This window comes from Pagrus pagrus (assembly GCF_965226575.1).
Source record: "Pagrus pagrus genome assembly, chromosome: 21".
Taxonomy (NCBI): domain Eukaryota; kingdom Metazoa; phylum Chordata; class Actinopteri; order Spariformes; family Sparidae; genus Pagrus; species Pagrus pagrus.
The window spans coordinates 15154897-15177824 of record NC_140208.1 but is presented as its reverse complement, the minus strand read 5'-3'; the positions used below and the strand labels follow the sequence as shown (position 1 = coordinate 15177824).

Below are 22928 nucleotides of genomic sequence, written 5' to 3'. Positions count from 1 at the left end.
GACTGCCAAAAAATTGTCTCTTTGCATACACATTACTGAGCCCTCAGCAGTTCACTTACTTAAAATAAAAATGGAGAAAACTTAATTCTCCACCTGGATGCTGCCATTGTTGGAATACATCTCATTAAGTTGGGAGAGATTTGACTTCAATGTATTTTCAGAACAGAAATCTTGAACATTTGATGAAATCTCAGCATCTGCTGCTTTAAGTATAACCACTATAAAAGTTATGAAACTACTGGTGGCATACTATCTATCTATCTCTCTCTATATATATATATATACATATACATACACACTCTTGTCATTTATCCAGAGCACCTGTAAGCAGGTATCAATGGAGTAAAAATAAAAACAATTCAGGTCAAGAATTTGAGGTAGCGGAAAGTTTATTTACAGCACAACAAGAAATCCTATGACATGCACACACAGGATTAAAAAGGTACAGATTCTAAAATAGAGTTGAACCTGAGAAAGGCAGTGGAATATTTTGTTTTTCAGCATTTACAGATATGAAGCTCTATTCTACAGTGAATAGGACAGTTGGAGAAAGTAAAAGAGTGAAATGACAAATGAAGTACAAAAACAAAATCATGCCTGAAACTACAAATGACAAATTAGGTGACACACATGCTGGTAATAGTTCAAGATTTACAAAACAAACCCCAGTCACTCCCAACCACCCCCCCACTAAAAAGATAAAAACCAAAATCGCTTATGCACGCTCTCCTCTAATTCGCCTGGCCAGCTGAATGTCCTTGGGCATGATGGTGACCCTCTTTGCGTGAATAGCGCACAGGTTGGTGTCCTCAAACAGTCCAACCAGGTATGCCTCACTGGCTTCCTACATGGGGAGAAGAAAATCAAAGTTAGCACAAATGAGTTTAAAAACAAAACAAAAAACTTCAGGCACAAACAAAGTAACCAAATATACTTAAATAAAGTTCTATACCTGCAGAGCGCCAATAGCTGCACTCTGGAAACGCAGATCTGTCTTGAAATCCTGGGCGATTTCCCTGACAAGGCGCTGGAAAGGCAGCTTCCTGATGAGCAGCTCAGTGGATTTCTGGTACCGACGGATCTCACGCAGAGCAACAGTACCAGGCCTGACAGAAAAAGAAATTGAGGGTTACTTTAATACTGTGAACGACAAATGTTCAAGGTCTCTTGAATCATCAAACGTGAATAAAAAAATGCACAATAGGCATGTACAACCCATTGAAAAACACTGAAAAACCTACTAGTTTGCTAAAAAAAAAAAAGGTATGTTTTTTTCTCTCAGCCAACATACATAGGCTGACATAAAAACCTGATCACTAAGAAGCATGTGTACCTGTATCTGTGGGGCTTCTTCACGCCACCGGTGGAGGGCGCGCTTTTCCTGGCAGCTTTGGTGGCCAGCTGCTTCCTAGGCGCCTTTCCTCCGGTGGATTTACGAGCGGTCTGCTTGGTACGAGCCATTCTTTACCTGCGAGTCTGAAAAACAAAAAGATGAGACAAAAATTAAATAAAAACGTTCCCTTCAATCATTGTCCTCGGTATAATCATCTTTACAGGCGCGAATCACCCCTTTAGTGGAGTACACAGCGAAGAGGCTTTAACGTCACCATCTCAGCTATGACCCGCCTTCTCAGTGAAAAGGAAATAAACACAATCCGCTGGTATGTTGTCCACAAATAACGTTTCTAGCGACAGACACAAACACACCTTATATTGGCGGCAACTACTCATTTGTTAGTGGGACGCTTCTTTAGAGTCAGGTAAGGGGCACCGTCTGTCGACACACCGACGGGTTTAATCTAATAAACAAGCCTACCCGAAAGCCCCGCCACCATTAAGCTACAAGGGACACACACGTTTCTAAGCTGTCGTTAGCGAGCAAATTTAAAGCTAGCATGGGACGGTTGCAAAATGGCGCCAGCTAGCCACCACAGTGGTTTACATCAACACCAGACATCGCTACCGAATAAGTCAATTTGAAACATAAAGAATAAGTGACTTAAAGCTTGAAAACACGTTTAAGCGTAATAAGCTTAGTTTAGTGGTGAGAAAAGTGTGTACGGTGGACCCCAAATGTCGCTAACAGTTAGCCAACTGGCTATAGCGCGCGCCGTTTTGTTGTCAATTAGCTGTCGATTTACATGAGTCCAAACGTATTTAAACGTGTATTCACGACCTTGAAATCAAAATAGTTTATGACTATTAACACCAAAAGAAGAGAAAATACAATACAAACAGTAACCGCTCTCACGTTACCTTTTGTGTTTATTTTCCGGGAAGACTATCTCTCCGTCCTGCGTGTCGGTCGACTGATAACCGGGGGGGGACTAGGAGGTTGTATTTATAGCCTAAGAGGAGCGTCACTCGAAGTCCCGCCCCTGAGCCTCTCGGATTGGTTCAGACTCAAGTCCCTGACGGAATGTGATTAGTGGAGGAAAAAGGCAGGATCACTGCCTCTGGATTTGAAAGAGAAGAAGTCTCTATTTTTATCGAGGTATCGACGTGTTTTTGCACTCATTCATGAATCTGGATTGCTTTCTCGTAGTTCTAACAGTTTTGGCATTCATTTTTTTTGGTTGTATATCCGGAAGATGTATCAAATGATCTACGATGCTCACCGATCAGATCCCTCGCTTTTCATTACATGGAGCGAAAGGGAACAAAGCTTCCCCACTGAACAATGGATATGCTACGTTATGTCCAGAAATAAGGTGTTTTCTTTACCTTCACCAAAACTTGGTCAGGTGATAATGGAAAGTAAATGGGTTATGGCCTGTGTCCAAAATAAGGGATATTTTGTTTGGGATTCAGATGTAATCATGCTTCCTCAGTCTGTAGCACAAGTCAGCTGTTTAACTATCCATAACATTTTATTTGGCTATAATGTGAAAATATAACAAAGAGCATTTAAAAAAATAAAGCATTGCTCCTTTTGTAATACAATGTGTGTACCTAACACAGCATGTGCATCTCTGTACTTCCAAAAATGGATGTAAAACAGTCCTGATTGTTTGAAGACCTGAGTTAGTCAAGCTTCTATTGACACAGCCTGGCTGGATCATTCTGGTTATATCTGACATTGATTTTGAGAAAGCAAAGGGGGCACCCATTGCTTTCTTAGCTCAACATCTGCTCAGGAAGCTATGCAGGTCAAGCATCAGGCAACAGGCCCAGAGCATGAACAGGCTGATCTTTTGTGTCTGTGTTAAAAGAGGAGGGTTCAACTACACAGAGAGGGCAGAGCACCCAGCTACCAACATCCTACAAACAAAAACAGCTTGTTTCACTGTTTATGACTTTCCTGTTACAAATCAGCTCTATTAGCATACAGTGATTACTGTTTTGATGACTTGCAACTTGACTTGAAAATAAATGACTTGAGACTCAACTTGCAGCTTTTATTTATCATCTACTTTTCCTGCTCAGACCTTTTTCTGTTTTTATATTTTCTTGCAAAGTTTCTTTTTCTATTTTTCCTTTCATGTTTTTGTTTTTCTGAATGTATCCATTCTCTTTTTACTTTTGATAGTTGTTTAATTGTTGTTTTTTCAGGCTGTATATTTGTATTTTCTTCAGCTATAAATTAAGACTTTTTTTTTTTTTTTTTACTTTAAAGGAGAATATGTAGTTTTGTGAAATATTTTATTTTTTTATTTTATGTTATGCCTTAACAAACAAACTGATCTTAAAGGACAACACAGTTTCATATTGTTTTACTTTGTTTATATTTGGCGGACCCTGCCACCTTTCTAGCTTATGTCACCTTACCTCATTACTGTGGTAAATATTGAGTCTGTATTTCTTCTCTAAAACTACATAGTGCCCCTTTAATTGCAAGTTAATCTTTGTTAACTTTATCCCCTCTTTTTCCCATTTTCCTTCTCATCATTTCTTTGTTTAATTTTCATATATGGAGAAATATCTATGTTTTTTTTTAAGCTTTCCATAATAAACATCGTTTTAGTTTTTTATATATATATATATATATATATATATATATATATGTATAGTCGTATTCGTGTCAATCCACACATTCAACCAATTGGGTCACGAGGCCACCACCAAGCGGAACGGTACGCGTTGGGGAAATATTACCAGACGGACCTATTATCAAGTGACGCCGGTGGTAAGTTTCTGAACACAGCACGACTTCGTGGAAACCGTGAAGAAAATATCAGTATTGGTAGAAAAATGGTGGCTCAAACCTGTTCCAGTGAGTGTGTGTGTAGCCCGGAAGCGTCGACTTAAGTAGTTCAGGCGCCTTTCAGCTGAAAACCTGCAACACTGGAAGGACCAGCATGACCGAGCAGAGGCTGCTGTCTATAGGTACATTATCACTGAATTATAACCTAAATATGTCTCCGAGCAGGGCATGCACTAGAGTGGTTTGTTATTGGACGCATTAAGGGGGAAAAAAAGAATTCATATTTTAAGTTGGAGTGGGAAATTAGCCTCCTTCACCATCTATATAAACCAAAATAAAGTTGACTCTGTAGTGGGCTTAAAGGATAAGTTCACTTAAATATATGGGTGAGCAGATGACTGAAGTTTCATTTTAGAGTGAACTTATTCTTTAAATATTTTCTCATTGATGTCAATTTATGTTATATATGTATCTGTATTCATTTAAATGTATGAATGCAATGTAAAGCCATAAGTGAGTTACCCTAATTTTCATGTGGTTGTTAATTCAACAGATATTGAACCCAGGTCAACCAGCTCCAGAGCTGAGAAGCCCCTCTGGACTCGCAGTGACAACGCCTTCAGATTTGACTTCCTCCCTGATAACTCTCCGGCACCTCAAGAGGAAACGGCTCCATCATCCGACAGGACTGAACCAGCAGCGAGCCGGATATCCTTCACAGGACAGGGCTCTGATTTTGCCTTCAACTTCCAACTTCCTCCTGTTTCACCTGTAGAAGACATGGAGACGACAGAGACTGCTCCAGCCAGCCAACAAGGCGTCCAAGAGGAAAAACCTTCCCCGCCGCAGGAGGTTAACTCTCCGCCTGAGCCATCAGCTCAGTCGAAAGCCAAAAAGAAGAAGAAATCTGGAAAGAAAAAAGGGTCCGAGGGCAACGAGTCACAGCAGAAGCCAAGTTCAGCTGAGGGGAATCAAGGAGGCGAGGAAACTGAGCTGGTCGGTTAAATTTGTATTTTAAAGTAATCATGGTGTCTTCCAGTTCGTTATGCTGATTTGAAGTCTGCATGTCTTTCAGAGTGCAGAAGAGCAGCTGAAACGACAGCTGGACTGGTGCATCGAGCAGCTGGAATCAGGACTGAAGACCCAGAAGGCTACACCGAAACAGAGTATGACTTTTACCTTGGACATCTGTTTACACTGGAAACTAAAATGATTCTTGACTCATATTTTCAGAAGTTTAGAGCTATAAATATAGGCTTGAATTCAAAATGCATGACTATTGTCTCCCCGCAGAGGAGGAAGCCTCCCGTGCCCTGAAGACTCTACGAAGCTCCAAAGCTCCTCTGGCCAAGAAGAGGCAGGTGATGAGAGCCATGACCGGAGATTACAGGAAAAAAATGGAAGAAGAGAAGAGCAAGCAGCACAAACTCATTCAGAGTGGTGAGTGTATTGAAGCAGCAGAGCTATCGGTTTTATAGGTGTGGTCAAAGTCCAGTTAATTGACAGATTTCTCCAATCCCAACAGAAATTGCATCAGCTAAGGTCAAAGAAGTGTCAGATTCTCCAAAGAAGTGTGTTTTCCACCGGAGAGCTGAAACCCAGAAAGCAGCCACTGAGAAGAACCTGCAACAAGCTGAAACCCAGGACACAGACCCACAGACATCACAGACTCAGGAGAAGTCAGCTTTTGTCTTTACCCCATCAAAGGAGGAGTTTCGCTTCAACTTTCTCTGATTTTTTACCCCTAAGACACATTTCACTGTACATTATGTTATCTGCCTGGATAATCTGGTCTGAGCTGTGTGCTGGATATTATTTGTGATGGAAACAATATAAATTGCATGAAACAAGCAGCTGCATTGGAGGTGATATTCAAAATGTTAAAATCTTTAATTTGTGACTGTTCCACATTTCTAAATAAAGATTTTTGTATTTTTGTTTGCTTTGTATTTTTTAAATGAAAGCAGAAATTGATAACACAGTAGTTCAGTAAGTAAAAACATTCTGGATTAAAGGTTGCGTGGGAATTGTTTCTGTTAATTATGACCTGCTACACATTCATTATGCTTTTAGGAGATGTCAATTCATCATAGCATTGCTTTACAGGAGTGCTTCCCATCTTTTTGGCTTGAAGGCCTCCAAAATGAAGTTACAGCCACCAGTGACCCTTCTTTACAGGTATTAATGTGGACTTGTGAGCAGTCAGACTAATGTGTGATTTCTTTATTCTCAGAATTAAAAGATTCTTGGAGGCATTAAGAGATGAAAGCGCCAAGTTTGTTCATTTTCAGGGTAATGCAAGCGAGTAAAAACAGCACTGACCAGGTCATATATGCTGCTGGGAAAAATAAGGTGCCTTTCAAACAGGAAAGGGCGGGGCATGGTTCAACACGAGCACAATTGAGTGTGACACACAAAACAAAAAAGTTTCAGCCGCTGAGAAAAAGTAACGCTAACGTGACCCGTTGACTGTAAGTTTTATAACTCTTGACACTCGGCTGCATTGTGAAATATTGGTTTGTCTAGGTGGTCATTTGGCAGTTTAATTAATTCATGTTATAGTTTATTTGGTAGGTGTGTGTTGAGAAAAAGGCTGACGTTATCTTGCCAAGCTAACGTTCAGCTAGCTAAAAAAAATCAGAGTTACGAGTTATAGTTTGTAAAGATATAAATTACAACGAGTCTTAAAGTAATAGTAAGTCTGTGGCTAGTATTACGTGGCATTATGTGTATATTTATAAAAAGCTAAACCCTAAAACTTTTAACAACTCTCACTGTCTGATATTTTTGGGGTGTTAATCCAGGTTTTTATAGTCTTGAACATTTCATCTCAATTTTGGTGCTCAGTCTCGGGGCTGTCTCTGATTTCAGGTGTGTGGAGGGGCGAGTGAAGAGGTAGAAACATGTCTGAGCTGAGCGACGAAGCCAGTGAATCGGACCAGCTGGGTGCCAGCCTCTCCCTGTGGCTGGGTAACACCCCGGTGCGACCCGAGGAGCTGAATGTCCCACTGGACCTCCACACCGCCTGCTCCATCGGACAGTACGACGTGGTGACGGAGTGCATCAAAAAGTGGGTGCCCAAATAATAATAATAATAATAACAATAACAATAATGCCACCAGACGTGTTCAGCCGTGTTCATCCATTTCACGATGTCTGTGTGTCCTTGCAGACGTGAGGTGGACCTGGATGGCAAGAACGTTGGAGGATGGACCCCACTCATGTATGCATCTTACATCGGCCACGACAACATTGCAAATCTCCTGCTTGAGGCCGGTGTGAATGTAAATGCTACCACTGCCAAAGGATTAACCCCCCTGATGCTGGCAGCAAGCTGTGGGAATGAAAGTATCGCATACTTCCTGCTACAGGTACATAACAGCTCTGTCAGACGGGACCAGTCCTCGCAATTCTGTGTTGGTGTGCTGAGAAATCTAAGCAGATGAGCAAAAGGATGGAGGTTTCTCTCTTCATGTAGTGTACTTTGTTACCAGAGTATGACAGGATTTTTATTTTTCTTACTCCCAAAGCAAGGTGCTGAGTTGGAGCAGAAGGACTCTCAAGGCTGGACTGCTCTGTTCCACTGCACCAGCACAGGCCACCAGCAGATGGTCAAGTTCCTGCTGGATAACAACGCTGATGCCAATGTCAAGTGAGCGTCTTCATTCATCCCCAAACTGCTGCAACGCTCCACTCAGACAGGGGTTTTTTATTATGTTTCCTTCTCCCACAGGGAGCCTGGGTCTGGTTTCACTCCCCTGATGGAGGCTGCTGCTTCCGGACATGAGATCATTGTTCAGAACCTGCTCGACCATGTGAGTAGGATAATCTCATAGATAGAGCTCTCTACTACTCAAAGACAGAGCCACAGCACGCTACAGTAGGCTGTGTGAGTACGTTACACAGAGAAGAGGCTCATTGTCCTGCTCGCCTTATGATCGTCACATCTGTTCTAATCATTCACAGAAAGTTAAAGTAGATGATCGCAACGCTAAAGGAGAGACTGCCCGTGCCCTCGCCATGTTGTACGGATATACAAAGATTGTCAGCCTCATTGACTCACGTTCTCCGAGGATAAAACCTGGTACTTATTTAAACAGCTTAATTTCTTGTTGTTTATTTTTCTTTTCTTCTCTGATTGCCTTTATTTTGTATGTGTTCGTTCCCCCTTGTCAGGACACTTTGAGGACCTGAGCTCCTCAGAGGACTCAGACAGCGCACCGCCGAGGATAAGGCCGAGTCGAAATCGAGCTAAAGGCGTTAGCATCCATGATGGGCCCCAGGCCATCGCCAAGTTCCGAGTAGGAGGCACCAGCAAACTGTGTGGTAGTGTCACATGAGACATCCAGTCAACCTGTATTCATAATGGTCACAAGTCAAGATTGTAGTGGTTCAAGTTGTTATATAAAAATCACACAACAAAAGGAATTGGTTAGCATTAATGCGGCCCCCTATAGTCTTGGAGCTACTTTCACATTATGGCAGTTTTAATTTTTAAAATAAACTACACCTTTAAATTTTTTGGTTTGTTAATACTGCTTTCCTTGTCACAGAGCCTCCTGCAGCGCCACCTGGCTACATGACGTTTCGTGATATTGGTGAACAGAGTGAGCGCATCTGCTGCCGTGATGTGACCTCACCCATCAACGAGCTGGACGGCCAGAGCAACAGCAGCAGAGGTGAGAGGCGAACGATTACCGGAGTTTTACAACATCTGGATTACATAATATAAATAGGCACACGTGTTTGGAAGGAATACTCTGCACTTGGCATGATCACTGATAAGACAAGTAAGCTTCTTTGACATCTGCTCAAGCAATTCATTTTATACGACACCACGCCACAGATGACAGTCCATTCTTTGACAACGACATGCCCACCATGAGGAGCAGCAGCAGCAGCAGCGAAGGCCTGCCTCAAGTGGTTGGGCTCAACTGGGAAGGCTCCGTGGAGAGTAACGAGGTGAACACGACAGATCATGAATCCATTTGTTTGGAAGTCAAACACCAGATATGATTTAGATGTCAGCGTGACACAGTTTATCTTTCTCCTGCAGGACTCTGACCAGTGTAAAAAGAGCAGCTCTCGCAGAGTCATTAAGGGCCATCACTCAAAAGGAAAGGGTCGCCATGGAAGCAACGATGTAGCTCACTCCAGTGGTACAGTGAATTGTGTGATGCGGTCACATGATGGTCTTCCATCCTCCTATACTGGTCCAAAGGCATGTCTACATTTTCTTTCGCGTATCAGTAATATGATCTGTGTTTATGTGTGGCTCAGCCCTAAAATCTTCTATTCCTGTAGGATCTGGGAGAGTTCTTGGAACAAATCGGCTTCTCTAAGTATCTCCCCTTGCTTGAGGAGCAAGACATTGACCTCCGGATATTTCTCACCCTGACCGAAAATGATCTCAAAGAAATCGGGATCACGTAAGAGGCTTCAGACTCCTGTTTCACATTTACCCCAGCACATGTGCTGTTGTTTCCTCATGGTATGAAATGTTGAATCCTTTCTTGCTCTCTAGATTGTTTGGACCCAAACGTAAGATGACCTCGGCTATTGCGAGGTGGCACAGCAGTGCTCGACCCCCTGGCGACGCCCTGGAACAGGCTTATGCTGACCAGCTCGAGGCTGAGATGCAGGAGATGGCCATTCAGCTACACAAGGTAACCACAGAGGAAGAGCTCACTGTCATGAAAATGTGACTTTTCTTGAGCAAAAATAAAAACTTTTACCCGCATTCATCCAACTCTTTCCCTACGTAGCGCTGTGAGGAGGTGGCGAGCCTGCAGAGCCAGGTGTCTCAGGAGAAGGAGCTGCGTACCGTGATGGAGGGATGTCTCATGGAGGACAAGATGGCGTGGAGGAGGGTCCATGAGGAGCTAGTGGACACCCACCGACTGGCTCAGGACATAAGCGCCACCGCGGCACAGTCCAGGGCCTGCCGCGCTGAACTGCTCTCCTGTCTAACTACTACTGAGAACAGCAGCTCTTATACAGGCACGGAAGATAAAACAGAAGGTGACAGTGGTGTTAAAGGTGAGTGGAGGTGTCCTGTGGCGGATATCACCTTTTGCAGTTTGTGATTATTAAAGATTGTCGTACTTTTTCTTGCAGCTGTGGAGGGTCTGAAACGCTCCAGTGTTGTAGAGCTACTAAAAAAGCTGGATTCTCATGAAGAAGAATCGGGTAAGATGGTGATACGCACAGTGATTAAAGTGCTTTTGTGTCGTCAGTGGAGTCTAACGCTGTCTGGTTGTTTCATCACCACAGCGGCGAATCTGCAAACCGTGCTGCAGAGTCTGAGGCGACTGAGTGCCCCCGAAAAAGTCTCAGATAGCTGGGAGCGGCCTTAATCCTTACAGGTGAGCACTTACACAAACTCACGTTGGAGGGACTGTTCTGGAAGAGCTCCACATCTGGTAAAACAAGAGAAAATAACTTTTGTTTCTTGTGTTTAAAGAGGTTTTTGCCAACATTTGGACGGAGGGTGATCTAACCACCCTGAACAATCTCACTGAAATGGGAGAAAGCCGAAGAAGTGGCTGACCCTGACCACAGCGGCTTCGGGAGCAAAGCAGCCGACCTGCTGCTGATCGACCAGAGCTCGCCAGATGTGGACAAGGCCCCGGGTGACGGCAGCTACTGCAGGGAAATGACAAACAGGCAGGAAGGGTACCTGGCCCTCACACGCTTGTGCTGGTGTTTACTGGACTCCTGTAGTTGCACAGAGAGGAGGAGGGACTGATGGTGGATCAGAGGCTGTGATACTGTGAAATGTTTCTTAAAACTGTACTCTCTTCCAATATGAAATGTGGTTTAAATTATGTTTTCATCCACTAGTTGAAGAGGTACATTTCATAAAAGTAGTTGAAGTTTAAGTAAGTAGTTTAAAGAAGTTCTGCTTTATTTGAATGAAATTATTCGTATGCTGTTTGAAAGTAACGTCCTGCTGAATGCATTTAAGAGCTTAACACGAAGAGATGTGTGAACCTGTCAGTTAATCATTTACAGCAACACGTTATGTTACAGTAGGGAAGGTCTTTTCAACCCATTTGACTGTAATGCTGTGGACATTTTATATGTAGATGCAGAGCAATAAAATAGCAATAAAATGTGAGATTTATCACATTATTAACTTTTTTAAAGCACAAATACAAGTGTTGTACTCGGTCCTGAATTAAAACCTTGTCGAATAGCATAAAAATGTAGTTCATAAAGGTGGAAGGAGATGTTTCAGTAGTGCTGCAAAATAAACAAAATAACTAGATTTCAATGTTTTAGTGTGTCTTCATATCCAAGAGGCGATCGCGGACCATTTTCTGAGACTATATTTTGGAACAGGGCATCCTGTTAAATTTTGCAAATTTATTCTTTAGACTTTCTTTTCTTTAGACTTTGTGCCAATTTGTGGTGCTGAGATGAATTCAGAATACATCACGGAGAAAAATTTTAAAAGAAATTACAATAAAACCGGAATTAATGGGATTTATGGCACTTATTGGGCTCCGAGTTAGATTTAAGCAGGTGTGTGGAATATATTACTTTAGAGTGTGTCTCATTAAACAACACTGAATATTACCCGTCTTCACTCCAGGGCTCTTAATGTATAACTCTGACGCTCAGGGTCAGGGATTCCCTTTCTCTAGATTGTTGGGAAAATCCACTATTGTGCTCGCGGCCCTGGCAGTAAATCAATGTGATGACAGTTGCTGCTCAGTGACAACCTTGGCATGGTATAGATGTTGGCTGAGATGTTGTCGCTTTGGCAGCTGATCCACATACAGCAACTTCAGGCCTGCAGGTTTTTAAACGAGTGCAGACTCCACCCTCCTCGTACATCACAGTCATGATTGACAGGACAACTGGAGGTAGATTTGTTCATGGGAAAGATGGATGAATACTTGAGATGAGTACTGCACCACTGATATGTTAAAGGAGAAGATCACACAAAAATGAAAATTCAGTCATCTACTCACCGCCCTCAACAAGTCTCCACCTCCTTCAGTTGTTTGGGAGAATGCTGCAACATGTTTTGTTCTGAGCAGCATTCAGAGTGTAAATGCCCGAATAAACACAATCAGTGTCGAGAAATGAAACCAGACTGATAAAATAATCTCCAATTCTCTGTGATGACTTAGTCATGTCATGAATGTGAGCCAGTAAAACTGACAACTGGACTGTAAAATCCTTTAACCAGTTGCCAGACGGTACTGAGTAGAAATGTTTTCTGAAAGTAACAGATCTGTTCTGTTGAGTTTTATCTGTCTCAGTTGGCTCCTGCACATATCTATTTGTGTATCTCACCAGCAGCGAGCTATACAAACTACGATAAGCAAATAGCTGTTACTCTGAGCAGCGCACATTGTGTCTAGCTGCTGGACTGGAGGCTAGAGACGTTGGCGGGTTGCCAGTTGGGATTTCTGGGCCCATGAGAGTTGAGTGCGGCTGGGAGAAAGATGAATAAGTGGTGTTCTCTCCTCTCAGTAAGGTGCCCTCGAGCAAGACTTTTTTTACCCCGACTGCTCCAGTGGGAGTGCTCAGCAGACAAGAGTAGAGGGATGGATGTCCTGGGCAGCTGCCAGGTTTGAATATATGCAGCTGAATGGATCCATGAAGCTCAGAGCAAGTTCAAGTGAATTCAGTGTACCGTGACTGGCTGGGCTTCCATCAGGGGTCCAAATGTGTCGCAAATTTGAACCCATTTTTGAGATTACTGGTTAAGTAAAAGGTTTAAAAATGTTTCCATTAGAGCTGCAATGATTAATTGATTAGCTATTAAATTAATCAGTTTAAGTAATTTTGAGTGGAAAAAGTCAAAATTGTGAATTGTGAATATTTTCTGGTTTCTTTACTCCTATGACAGTTAACGGACTATCTTTGTATTGTGGACAAAACAAAGACATTTGAGGACGTCATCTTTGGCCTTGGGAAGCGCTGATTGCCAATTTTCACCATTTTCCAAAATTTCAGCAATGAAAATAATCATTAGTTGCAGCTCAAGTTTGCATCCACTACTGTTATGTGATTATTTTGGAGACTGTTCATCAAGATAAGCAGCAGGTGGCGCCAATTCTCCATTCAGAAATTCCTAATACTTTCACATAAGAAGGGGGCACAACAAGATGAAATAATTAGTCAAACCTCAAACGGTGAAAAATGTAGAGACATTATGGGAATCTGACATCAGACATCAGATCTAGGTCTATTTTCCATTTCTTCAGCGGAGCAGAAGCTTCAGTTGGAGTGGAAACAGCTGATCAGTCATGTGAGTTAAATCTTCACTATTCATTCGGAAAAGGTGATCATCTTCCACTAAGCGCATTAACTCTTCTTCAAAAACAAGGCAAAAACCACCTCAAGTGAGTGTAAAAAACCCCCACCAAACTTTTCAAATGCGATACTTCAAAATGTGACCGCAAAATAAAGCTACGTATTCATCAGAAAAGTTTTACATCACAATGTAGGTGACAAAACGGACTTCACTGGTCCAGGACAAGTTCAAGTGTCAGTTCAATGTATTGCTTGAATAGTGTTATTTTTATATAAATTAATTCAACATTATCTACAGTCCTTCAAAATAAGTTCTAAGCATTATGTACAAACATTAACAATCCACTTCAGATGGGCAGACAGTTCTTCCTGCACAGCCATCAGGATTTTACTGAGGGGTTTAAAAACAATGTAAAATGCAGCAAATGTGAATTCACAAAAATATTGTTATATTATCTGGATATCTATTGTAACATCTGCTTATATACAAATCCATCAGTACAAATATGAATCCAAATGTGATTGTGTTTGCTCTTGAATGGCTGTCCAGGAGAGCACATATAAACCTCTTCCTCCGCTGACTCAAACACACACGTCGTTCTGTCCGCAGTGACAAAACGCTCCAGTCCCACGTGGCGGAACAGAGACATCCTGTTTGTCTGTGTTGTGTGTGTGTGTGTGAGAGAGAGATCCAGGCTGGTGTGAGGACCGGTTCCCACTCCTGCAGAGCACCAACTGTGTGAACGGTGTTTCTGGTGAGCTCAGGTGTACTCACACAGGTGACCGCAGCCAGCGGGACAGTGGGCGCTGCTCTTGAGCCAGTTCATAATGTGCTCCAGATGTCCACCGTGGCTGCAGCCCTGACACCACACAAACATCCCCTTCACCACATGGTGGCACACGGCACACACGCTGGCACACTGGTGGCACCTAGAGGAGAGAGACAGGGCGGTTCATGTCAGAGTTAAATTAATATTCGGTGAACTGTGAAGAGGTTGTAGTAAGACAAATTAAGAAGCAGGGAAAGGCAACTGGCGGAGACTCAAGGTAGTTACTAGTCCTGACCAAGAGACAGTACAGTACATAATCATATGTATCAGGGCTTCAGGGGGACTATTTTGCAACTAATCATTTTCAGTGGTCACACCAGTGTGCCTGAAATTGAGCAGTTTATTGTTTAAACAATGGAGGTTATTGCTATTTGTATTTGTTCTGTGATTTAAGTGAAGAAAAACATGTATTAGCACTTGTTTCCTGTTTAAAATCATTTACATAAAGGAAAAATTTACAAAAAAGGTTAAGAAATTAAATAAAAATGTGTTATTGGGTGCACCCATAATTAGTTGTGCTGGTGCTCCCAAATAAACCAGTGCAGCCACTGTAAAAAGTTAGTCTGGAGCTCTGTGTATATAAAAATTAAATGCGGTTGCAGTGTTCACACCTGTCACAAATCCAGCCCTTGTTGCTCATTGGTCGCTTGCAGTTGCTGCAGTTGATGTGCAGCGTTGTGGATGTCTGGTTCAGGCAGGTGATGGCGCTGCATGTGCTCAATTTGATGACCTCGTTGGACACGTTCCACAACTCGAACCGCTGCAGCAGGTCTATGTAGGACATGTACCAGTGCTCCTGAAATGGAAACAAAACTTGCTCAGGGTTTTTTACTACTGCTCTGCTAAGGTCTTCCAGACTGCAATATAGTAAGTACATTTAAAGATTTGGGTGTTTTGGCAGTGGACAGGTGAGCTATTAACAACTCCAGTCACACATAAGGCCTTAGGAATCCCTTAACTTTGCACAGACAAATTCATCATGTAGATATAAAGATATAAATTCCAGCCAATACATTAAACCTAATAATACATAACAAGATACATGTTCAGGGTACTATTCTCCTTTATCTATCAGAAAGAAGAACATTTGAAGAAAGCCTTAAACTTAAATTTAAGACATTTCATGAATTTTTTAAGGACTGGCAGACACCCTGCACTGTTTCCTATCTGACCTGAGTGAGGTCATCGATCTCTTTACGAATCCGGTCCCCCAAGACGATGAGCACAGACACCGCCATCTGCACGTCGCCCTGCTCGGCGTAGTAGCTCAGCATCTCCCGCACAATGGGACAGAAGAAGCTGGCAGGTAGATGTGGGCTGTACAGCGGCTGGGAAATGGAGATGAGCGAGAAGGACTCGATGGGCGTCAGACAGGTGACTTCTGCCTCGTTGCCGCTGACGTGTGGGGAGTCAGCCTTGTCCTGCTGAAGGTGCTCCGGAGCGGACGGGTTATCCATGATCTCGTGACGCAGCTGGAAGGCCTCCTGGGGAAGTGTGTACTCCTGCTCCTCTGTGGCGACAAAAGGAGCAGAGATAATATTAGATAAAGAGCGCTGAGCATGGAGGAAGTTATAAATAGCAGTTCCTGAGGTAAGCAACACTTTGATTTCTGCAGAGATGGGACTGTGACTGACCTGTTTGGTTATCATGCTCCATAGAGTAGAGGTCATCGTCATCTAACTCCGCATCGCCAAACATATACTCGGCCTGGCCCTCGCTGCCTTCTGTCTCCTCATTTTCTAAAGGGAAATTAAATGAATGAATATTTATACAGGCCTTGAATATTATACACAGAACATACGGACAACCAGATTGGCTTCTCCGAGTTTTGATGGCCACTCTCACCTTCATTATTATTGCTGATGTGCGAGTTTCCCGGCTCCAGGTGGATGTTGTCCTGCCTGCTCTCACCTTTACTGCGCTCCAGTCTGCTCTCTGTGCCCATCCCTGAACCCATTTCCTTCATGCTGAAACTGAAAGCATAATGTGCATCTGCATTAGACGATAGTCTGTAAATGACTGGCAACGATGTCTTGTAATGGAACACTAAAAGGCTCATTTACCTGTTCATTAGAGGCAAGGTGCCCAGTTTACTGAGGTTGTGGTTTGGACCGGGAGTTGTGAGGTTTGCCGGGTCGGAGAACATGATTCTCAACATGGTCCATGTTGTGGAAACCTTTTGATTTAAGAGAAAAGACAAAAACAAACAATTACCTTAGAAACAATCTAATATTGACTTGAAATTGATGACTTATATTAATAGATCATAAAAAATTATTTGTAGTTGCATCCCAAGGCAGTTAATTACTTTACTGAGAGACTAATTAGTAATTTATTTATTTAAAAAAGTATCAAGTATTGTGTAATTTATTATTGTTTTAAAGTTATAATTTTTTTTTTTAATTTTAAATCACAATTGCATTGATTTTTGCAGTTGTTATACATTGTTTGTGTGTTGTTCATGGACTACAATGAAACATGATCACATTTACTGTTAGGACTTGGATTATTGTTGTTTTTGTCTATCTGATGTGTTTTTAATGCGTCTGTATGGTCTCTGCTGTACCACAAATTGCCTCAGAGGACATAAAAGTTTTTCTCAGTCTAAATCTAATATGTAACATTTCTGCATTACAATATCAAAAAACGACTAAACCTTTGTGATGTATTTTGTTGTGTACTTATATTGTCCCAAATGTTTCGAACAATGTTCAAATCCAGGGAAATCCTTAATTTTAATTAACAGTGCGTTTCATTTGTTCAGTGTCACTATAACTTCTGGTAGAGAGTCAGGGAGTGAAGTAGGCGAACAAGACTAGACGTAACTTGAAGAGTCACATCAGATAGATTTTCATCAGTAATGCTACTTGTTTTTCGTAATGAAGTTCCCATTATCCCATGCAACTTATATCTTTTGTTTAGTTAAAGAGGTTTCTCTTAATGTTGTAGAAAATGACATGCTGTTCTTTTTAAACTGACAACAGCCTAACTGGATTACCGGTTTCTTGGAAACAAACAAACAAATAAATAAACATAAAGTGGATATTTGTGCCTGTGTTGATCTGTCTGACCTGAGGTCTTTTGAGCTCCCGCGCCACCTTGGCATTGTGATCACACAGCTCAGCAAACGGCTTCCCACTGAGGAGGTAGAGTTGTGCTGTCTTGACAAACCAGTCCATGCGGTTACTGTCCAAGTCCGTCTCAAAGACGCTAAGAGCGCTGGACACATGGGCAAACTGTTCTGTCTGGTCGGGCTTCTTGAAGAAAAAGATGGGGTAGCGGCGGTCGCCTCCAGGGTAAGGCTTTCTGTTGGCGTCGCTGCTGATCAGACTCTCCTTGGCTGCAAATGCCAAGTCACCGAACAGTCCGAAGCACAGACCCTCGGGGTTGGCCTTGTTCACAGGACGAGTAGCGTCCTTGAACATGTGCTGGTAGAGTGTGCTGTCCTTAGAGCCAGAGAGCAGGAAGTGAGGGTCGTGCTGGTGACGCCACACAATACCAGTGGTCACGTCTTTGTGTTCCTCAAAGGTGGCAAAGGGAATGAAAGGTCTGCGGACATCCCACACATAGATGTTGTGATCCACCATCATGGAACAGGTGGCTAGATGAAACTTCCTCTCAGGCCGCCACTTGACGCGTGCCACTGAGGCAATCGTCTGGACACAATAGATCTCTTTGGCCCGGTTAGTGGTCATGTCCCACACCTTCACCATCTTGTCTCTGCCTCCAGTGGCCAGCCATCCCCTGAAATGGAAAGAAAAGGAGAAATCTGAGAATAAAAACCCACAACTAAAACACTACTAATTGCAAGTGACAGAGACACTATGGCCCAAGATACCTTAAGAAACAACTTCTCAGTTGTGTTGTGGTGCAAAGTAATTTCCTTTTACCTGTCATCAGGGTGCCAGTCACAGCAGAACACGGGACCAGTGTGGGCAGTGAACATGCGCTCGTATCGGTCCGGACGCCTGATGTCCCACAGTTGGACGTTGCCATTCTCAAAGGATGCAGCAAATGTGAAATAATCTTTCATGCTGAACTGGACGTCCCTTACACTCTCTGACTGACCTGGAAGAAACGGGGTCGAAGCAAACAAAATCACATCACACAACATTATTTCAACTCTTGCATAATTTTCGTGTTTAATGTTGAAGCACAGTGAATGCATGGAGTCAAAGTATCCATTAAAAATCTCAGAAATTGTATTTCACTGGGTAATATATTATTTCCCACATATGCTCATCACACAATATTCTACCTGAGAAAGTGCTGACAGACTCCTTTTTGCGCAAGTCGAAGCACTTCATGAATCCGTCCTGCGAACCACTTAGCAGCATGTAAACCTCTGTTGGGTGGAAGCACACCTTGTTCACGGTGCGTTTGTGCTCAGTGAACAGCTGGTCCTGCTTGTTACGGGAGGGTTTTCCCAGGTTCCAGGTGACCACCGCCCCATTGGTTGCAGCCGTGGCCAGCAGGTTCTCCTCCATCTGGTGCCACATAACATCTGCACAGCTGAAGTTGAGAGAGGGTTTGCGGCCGACGCGTAGATTCAGCTTCTCCACGAATTGCTCCTCCTCCAGTGCGTAGATCTTGAAGATGTTGCGGCCGGCCACCACCACCTGCGTGGCGTCACGGCACACGCTGATGGCGTTGGCAGGCGCGTCCAAGTGGCAGAACATTGTTCGGCCACTGACGGCACTGCTGCTGAGGGCTGTGGTAACCCGTGACATCTTCTCCATGTTCCTGAGGGGCACAAAAATTGTCATTACTTGAGCTCAGAGACAATAAAAGTGAGAAGATTAATCAAGTGAACTGTAAATTCATTTGCTTCTTTTACAGCGCTGCTATAAAAGGTGTATGAGCAACATTTAAAATGATTTAAAGGCAGTTCATCAATTCACCACAGGGTGGCACTCAAGCTAAATAAGATGTTAGATTAATGCAGTACTTGGTGTGGGGCACAGGAGAGGAGGCAGTGTGTTACAAACACACTAGTGCACAGTATCATTTGTATTTTAACATTTTAGATAATGAAATAGCCACAGTACTTACTTGGTGAAGAAGCACGTGCCTTGTCAATGTCTGCAGCAGCACAGAGTCCTCTTCATGTGCTCCCATGTGAGCCAACTTGCTAATGAGAGGGATTGGTATGAGAGCAACACAGAGCATGAGTTTATAGTTAGTACATATATAATATTTCTACCATTAGATTTTTCAACTATTTATCATTTAAAGTTTTACATATGTTATACATCCATTCTGTTTGTTTACCTCTGTCTTGTTTGTCTACCTCGTTTGGTCTGTGTTACTCACCTTCTACCTCGTGCTAGTTATTGATTAATAACTAAGTGTGCTCACGTGAAGATATGATGATGCAGTGAGAGACAAAACAGGTTGAAGGAACCTGCTAACCCAAGTAACACTACAAAGACTGACCAACAACACTACTAAACATTACCTGATACCATAACCTTGGTTTCGTGCTGCTGTGGTTCGCTTCACTCCACAACAGGGATAAATTATAGCTGTGTATCTGTCAGTGTCTCCACTGAGCTCAGCTGTCTGCTGCTGCTACAACCAGCTAAACTCTCCCTACAGGGTGATTGTACTACAAACATGACAGGAATGTGATGCTAATGCTAGCTGGCTAACCTAGCTACCGAGCACTTTTGCAAAGACGAAACGTGCACCACTCAAGCTTTACAAGTATGTTAAACATTTAGAGAAATATGAAAAAAAAAATATTCTACTTGAATAACTGTCTATGTGAAGTCAATCATAAAATATTTCAGGGGACAAACCTTCTGAAACTGTTGCTCACTGCTTGCGGTACCGGAAGTAGTATGTTGCTCTATCACCTCGCGGGAATTCTGTCTGTCATACCGGAAGTATCGTCACACGACTGCAATACTTTCAGTGTATGAGTCATTTTCAGCTTCTTGGCGGTTTAACTTCGTTTTAGGTGTCCTTCAAACGAAGGTGGGTGCTGTATTTGTTGGATTAATGCGGTGGGGAAACAATAAAGCGCAGTGCGGTTCGTGTAAAATGGAGGCTCTGCACACTTTGTTTTGTCTGTTTGCAGGTGATGCTGTGAGCTCTCTGCTGCCATGAGTGCTCTGTTTGCCTGTGAGGATCCAGCCACATGGAGGGGTGTGTATGAGAAGTACTGGGATGTAGTGGAGGCCAAGGCCAAAGGCAAGAAACCTGGAAAGCTGCTGAACCTTGACAAGTGGTAAATCCCCTTTTCCTTACGGCAACAGTTGAAAAAAATCACACTCAACTTCACTGAGTTAAGGACAGATGTAGACACTGTAGTAAATCTGTTTTATCTGCTGGATTCTTACAATAAAACTCTTACTCTTGATCTTAGCATCAAAGGTCATGCTTGACATTGGAGATAGTAGTTTCACAAAGCAACCCCAACTCTGTAGTAAAAGTATAAAGGTATTGGCATTAGAATATTGTGTATCATATTATGGGGTTAAAATTACTGATGCATAAGGTGTTCATCACCATAATGTTGAAGTTTATTTTCTGGAAAGCTTGTAGGAATTTCACTTGGATCAATAAAGTTTAATCTTTAAAACCTCAAAATTGAATTCAAGTACAGCGCTTGAGTAAATTAACTAAGTCACTTTCCTCCGCTGAGCTTCACTCAAAAGGTTGAATTATTTAGATGCCACACATTTCTCATCTATGTTTCAGTTGAAAGATCTTGAAAAAGCCAGTGGGTGGATGTTGAATTTCGGATTGTTTTGTCAAATATCCTATTTTTACAGTTACAATAGGTTCATAGCACATCTTTTTTTCATGAATGCAAATATAAAACAATGTGTATATGGCTATAATTATCATATAAAGTGTGGTGCATGAATTGAGAGTGCATGATTTAACATAACGGATCCTGATCTGTGTGTATCTGTGCTCAGGTACCAAGAGGAGCTGCCCACACTCATTTCAAGTCGACCTGACAAACATGTCACTCAGTCAGAGCTGGTCAAACTGATGGAGTGGAAGCTCACTGTAAGTACTCTCAAGGAAATTTAACGCACTCAAACAAAAGATGTCACTGCACACTGCTTCAGTAAATACTCCTCCTTACATATAGTAGAGCTACAAAGAGGCATAAAAGAGGTGCGTCAGCCGTGTCCTTGAGTGGCCCCGTGTGCTTTTCTGCAGAGAGGGAAGTTCAGGCCGAGGCTGCAGCAGCTGGCGGCTTCCAACAGCGAGGAAACTGTGGAGAAATGCTCCAGAAAGGCCTTCAGCCTCCTGCCTGATGTGAAGGCAGCGATCGCAGAGCTCAGCTCCCTGAAAGGAGTCGGCCCAGCCACCGCTTCAGGTTAGCACACGATCAGCATATAGCTAAAAAGATCAAAGCTTAAGAATCCATACTGATAAAACATCTCTGTGATCCTCTTAAAGCACACAGTGATTACCTTCTCAGTAAGTGTACAGGTCTGAGCGGCTGGGACCCCCCGCTCTCTGTTTAAATACTTTGTATTCATGTCGACATTCGTCTTGGCTTGGGGCTGACTGTTCATTTTATTCCAGCTGTGTTGGCGGCAGGAGCTCCAGAACAGACTGCATTCATGTCTGATGAAGCCATGGAGAGTGTACCGGGACTGAAGCCCATCCAGTACACAGCCAAGCACTACGCTCTGTACCTGGGCAAAATGGTTGAGAGGACTGAAAAACTAAACAAAGGTGAGGTCATTACAGGAATATACTGGAAGATTTCATGTTTTATTGTCTGACAACATTGGGTTAAAGGCTTTTTGATGTGGCTTTTCAACCCTCATCAATCACTGTTGAAACACATTTTCTGGTATTTTTCAGTCAAATCAAAACTGCTATTGTTCTGATAATTGTTCTCCCCGGTCGTCCTCAGTGGATCCCCAGCAGGACTGGACTCCCCACAGGCTGGAGCTGTGCCTGTGGGCAATGACCGTAGCCGAACAGCAGAAGCTCCCACTTCTAAAGGACGTGAGGGCCGGCAGTGTGGCAGAGAAGTGCTCAGACGCTGATACTGACCTGAGACCAGCAAAGAAGCTCAAAACAAGATAAAAATTACAACTATTGCACCATATTTTTTATATTAAACTTAATGTTTGTCTGTTGTTTTGTTATATTTTTCCAAAAATAATAAAGCATTTATATCCTATAGAGAACATTGAGTGTTTTTCTGGAGAACATATTTTCAAGATCAGTTTTGCTTTACATGTCTGAGTATGTAATGATCTAATGAGACATTTGTTAACACTTTATAATAGCCATCATTAATAAATTGTATATTTATAGTTAATTAAACATCGGTTATTACTTTTTTTGACTTAACAATTAAATGCTTTATCAACAATTTATTAAGCAGCTGTTTATTGTAAGGTTGAAACTTTTTTTTACAATACTTTACAATAGATTGAACTGTTTAGAAAGCATTTTGCTGTTAACATAATTATTAAATAAAGTTTAATTATCTGTAAATTTGCCATCTTTTGATGATGGTTATTATAAAGTGTTACCAAACAATTTATGTACTTCAGCAGTGATGATAACAATTAGGGCTGCGACTAACAATTATTGTCATTATCAATCAATTTGATTATTCACTTGATTAATCATACAGCCTTTAACACGTTAGCAAACAGTGAAAAATGCCCATTAATCTCAGAGAACAAGAGGAA

The 22928-nt window shown here is 42.4% G+C and overlaps 5 protein-coding genes across 6 annotated transcripts; 3 read left to right on the top strand and 2 right to left on the bottom strand.

Annotated features, from left to right (window-relative positions):
• Positions 1 to 371: 371 nt before the first annotated feature.
• h3f3d (H3 histone, family 3D) lies at positions 372 to 2364 on the bottom strand. The gene is made up of 4 exons (XM_084341998.1): positions 2257 to 2364; positions 1334 to 1476; positions 953 to 1106; positions 372 to 844 (listed from the first exon to the last, which is right to left on the bottom strand). The coding sequence occupies exons 2-4, from the start codon at positions 1459 to 1461 to the stop codon at positions 716 to 718; spliced, it is 411 nt and encodes a 136-aa protein (XP_084198124.1). The 5' UTR covers positions 1462 to 1476; positions 2257 to 2364; the 3' UTR covers positions 372 to 715.
• Positions 2365 to 4099: 1735 nt separating this feature from the next.
• Positions 4100 to 6081, top strand: cUnh8orf33 (chromosome Un C8orf33 homolog). Its single transcript, XM_084342005.1, has 5 exons — positions 4100 to 4326; positions 4698 to 5140; positions 5220 to 5310; positions 5438 to 5584; positions 5670 to 6081. The coding sequence occupies exons 1-5, from the start codon at positions 4299 to 4301 to the stop codon at positions 5876 to 5878; spliced, it is 918 nt and encodes a 305-aa protein (XP_084198131.1). The 5' UTR covers positions 4100 to 4298; the 3' UTR covers positions 5879 to 6081.
• Positions 6082 to 6445: 364 nt separating this feature from the next.
• Positions 6446 to 11414, top strand: anks3 (ankyrin repeat and sterile alpha motif domain containing 3). 2 transcript variants are annotated; one of them, XM_084341424.1, is made up of 16 exons: positions 6446 to 6615; positions 7016 to 7214; positions 7317 to 7515; positions 7675 to 7796; positions 7878 to 7959; positions 8111 to 8228; positions 8321 to 8470; positions 8698 to 8823; positions 8991 to 9106; positions 9201 to 9365; positions 9449 to 9573; positions 9669 to 9810; positions 9910 to 10183; positions 10262 to 10333; positions 10418 to 10509; positions 10608 to 11414. In XM_084341424.1, exons 2-15 carry the CDS (start codon positions 7048 to 7050, stop codon positions 10498 to 10500), a joined length of 1941 nt encoding a protein of 646 aa, XP_084197550.1. In that variant the 5' UTR covers positions 6446 to 6615; positions 7016 to 7047; the 3' UTR covers positions 10501 to 10509; positions 10608 to 11414. The 2 variants fall into 2 exon arrangements, with proteins under 2 accessions (XP_084197550.1, XP_084197551.1); XM_084341425.1 differs by having other exon boundaries at positions 6992 to 7214.
• Positions 11415 to 13663: 2249 nt separating this feature from the next.
• Positions 13664 to 20128, bottom strand: wdr24 (WD repeat domain 24). The gene is made up of 11 exons (XM_084341542.1): positions 20049 to 20128; positions 19300 to 19378; positions 18506 to 18990; positions 18138 to 18315; positions 17319 to 17991; positions 16311 to 16423; positions 16093 to 16220; positions 15882 to 15986; positions 15420 to 15757; positions 14859 to 15043; positions 13664 to 14347 (listed from the first exon to the last, which is right to left on the bottom strand). The coding sequence occupies exons 3-11, from the start codon at positions 18984 to 18986 to the stop codon at positions 14179 to 14181; spliced, it is 2370 nt and encodes a 789-aa protein (XP_084197668.1). The 5' UTR covers positions 18987 to 18990; positions 19300 to 19378; positions 20049 to 20128; the 3' UTR covers positions 13664 to 14178.
• Positions 20126 to 22415, top strand: LOC311250042 (uncharacterized protein). The gene is made up of 6 exons (XM_084341543.1): positions 20126 to 20226; positions 20330 to 20479; positions 21177 to 21270; positions 21427 to 21586; positions 21799 to 21951; positions 22136 to 22415. Exons 2-6 carry the CDS (start codon positions 20355 to 20357, stop codon positions 22309 to 22311), a joined length of 708 nt encoding a protein of 235 aa, XP_084197669.1. The 5' UTR covers positions 20126 to 20226; positions 20330 to 20354; the 3' UTR covers positions 22312 to 22415.
• Positions 22416 to 22928: the final 513 nt, after the last annotated feature.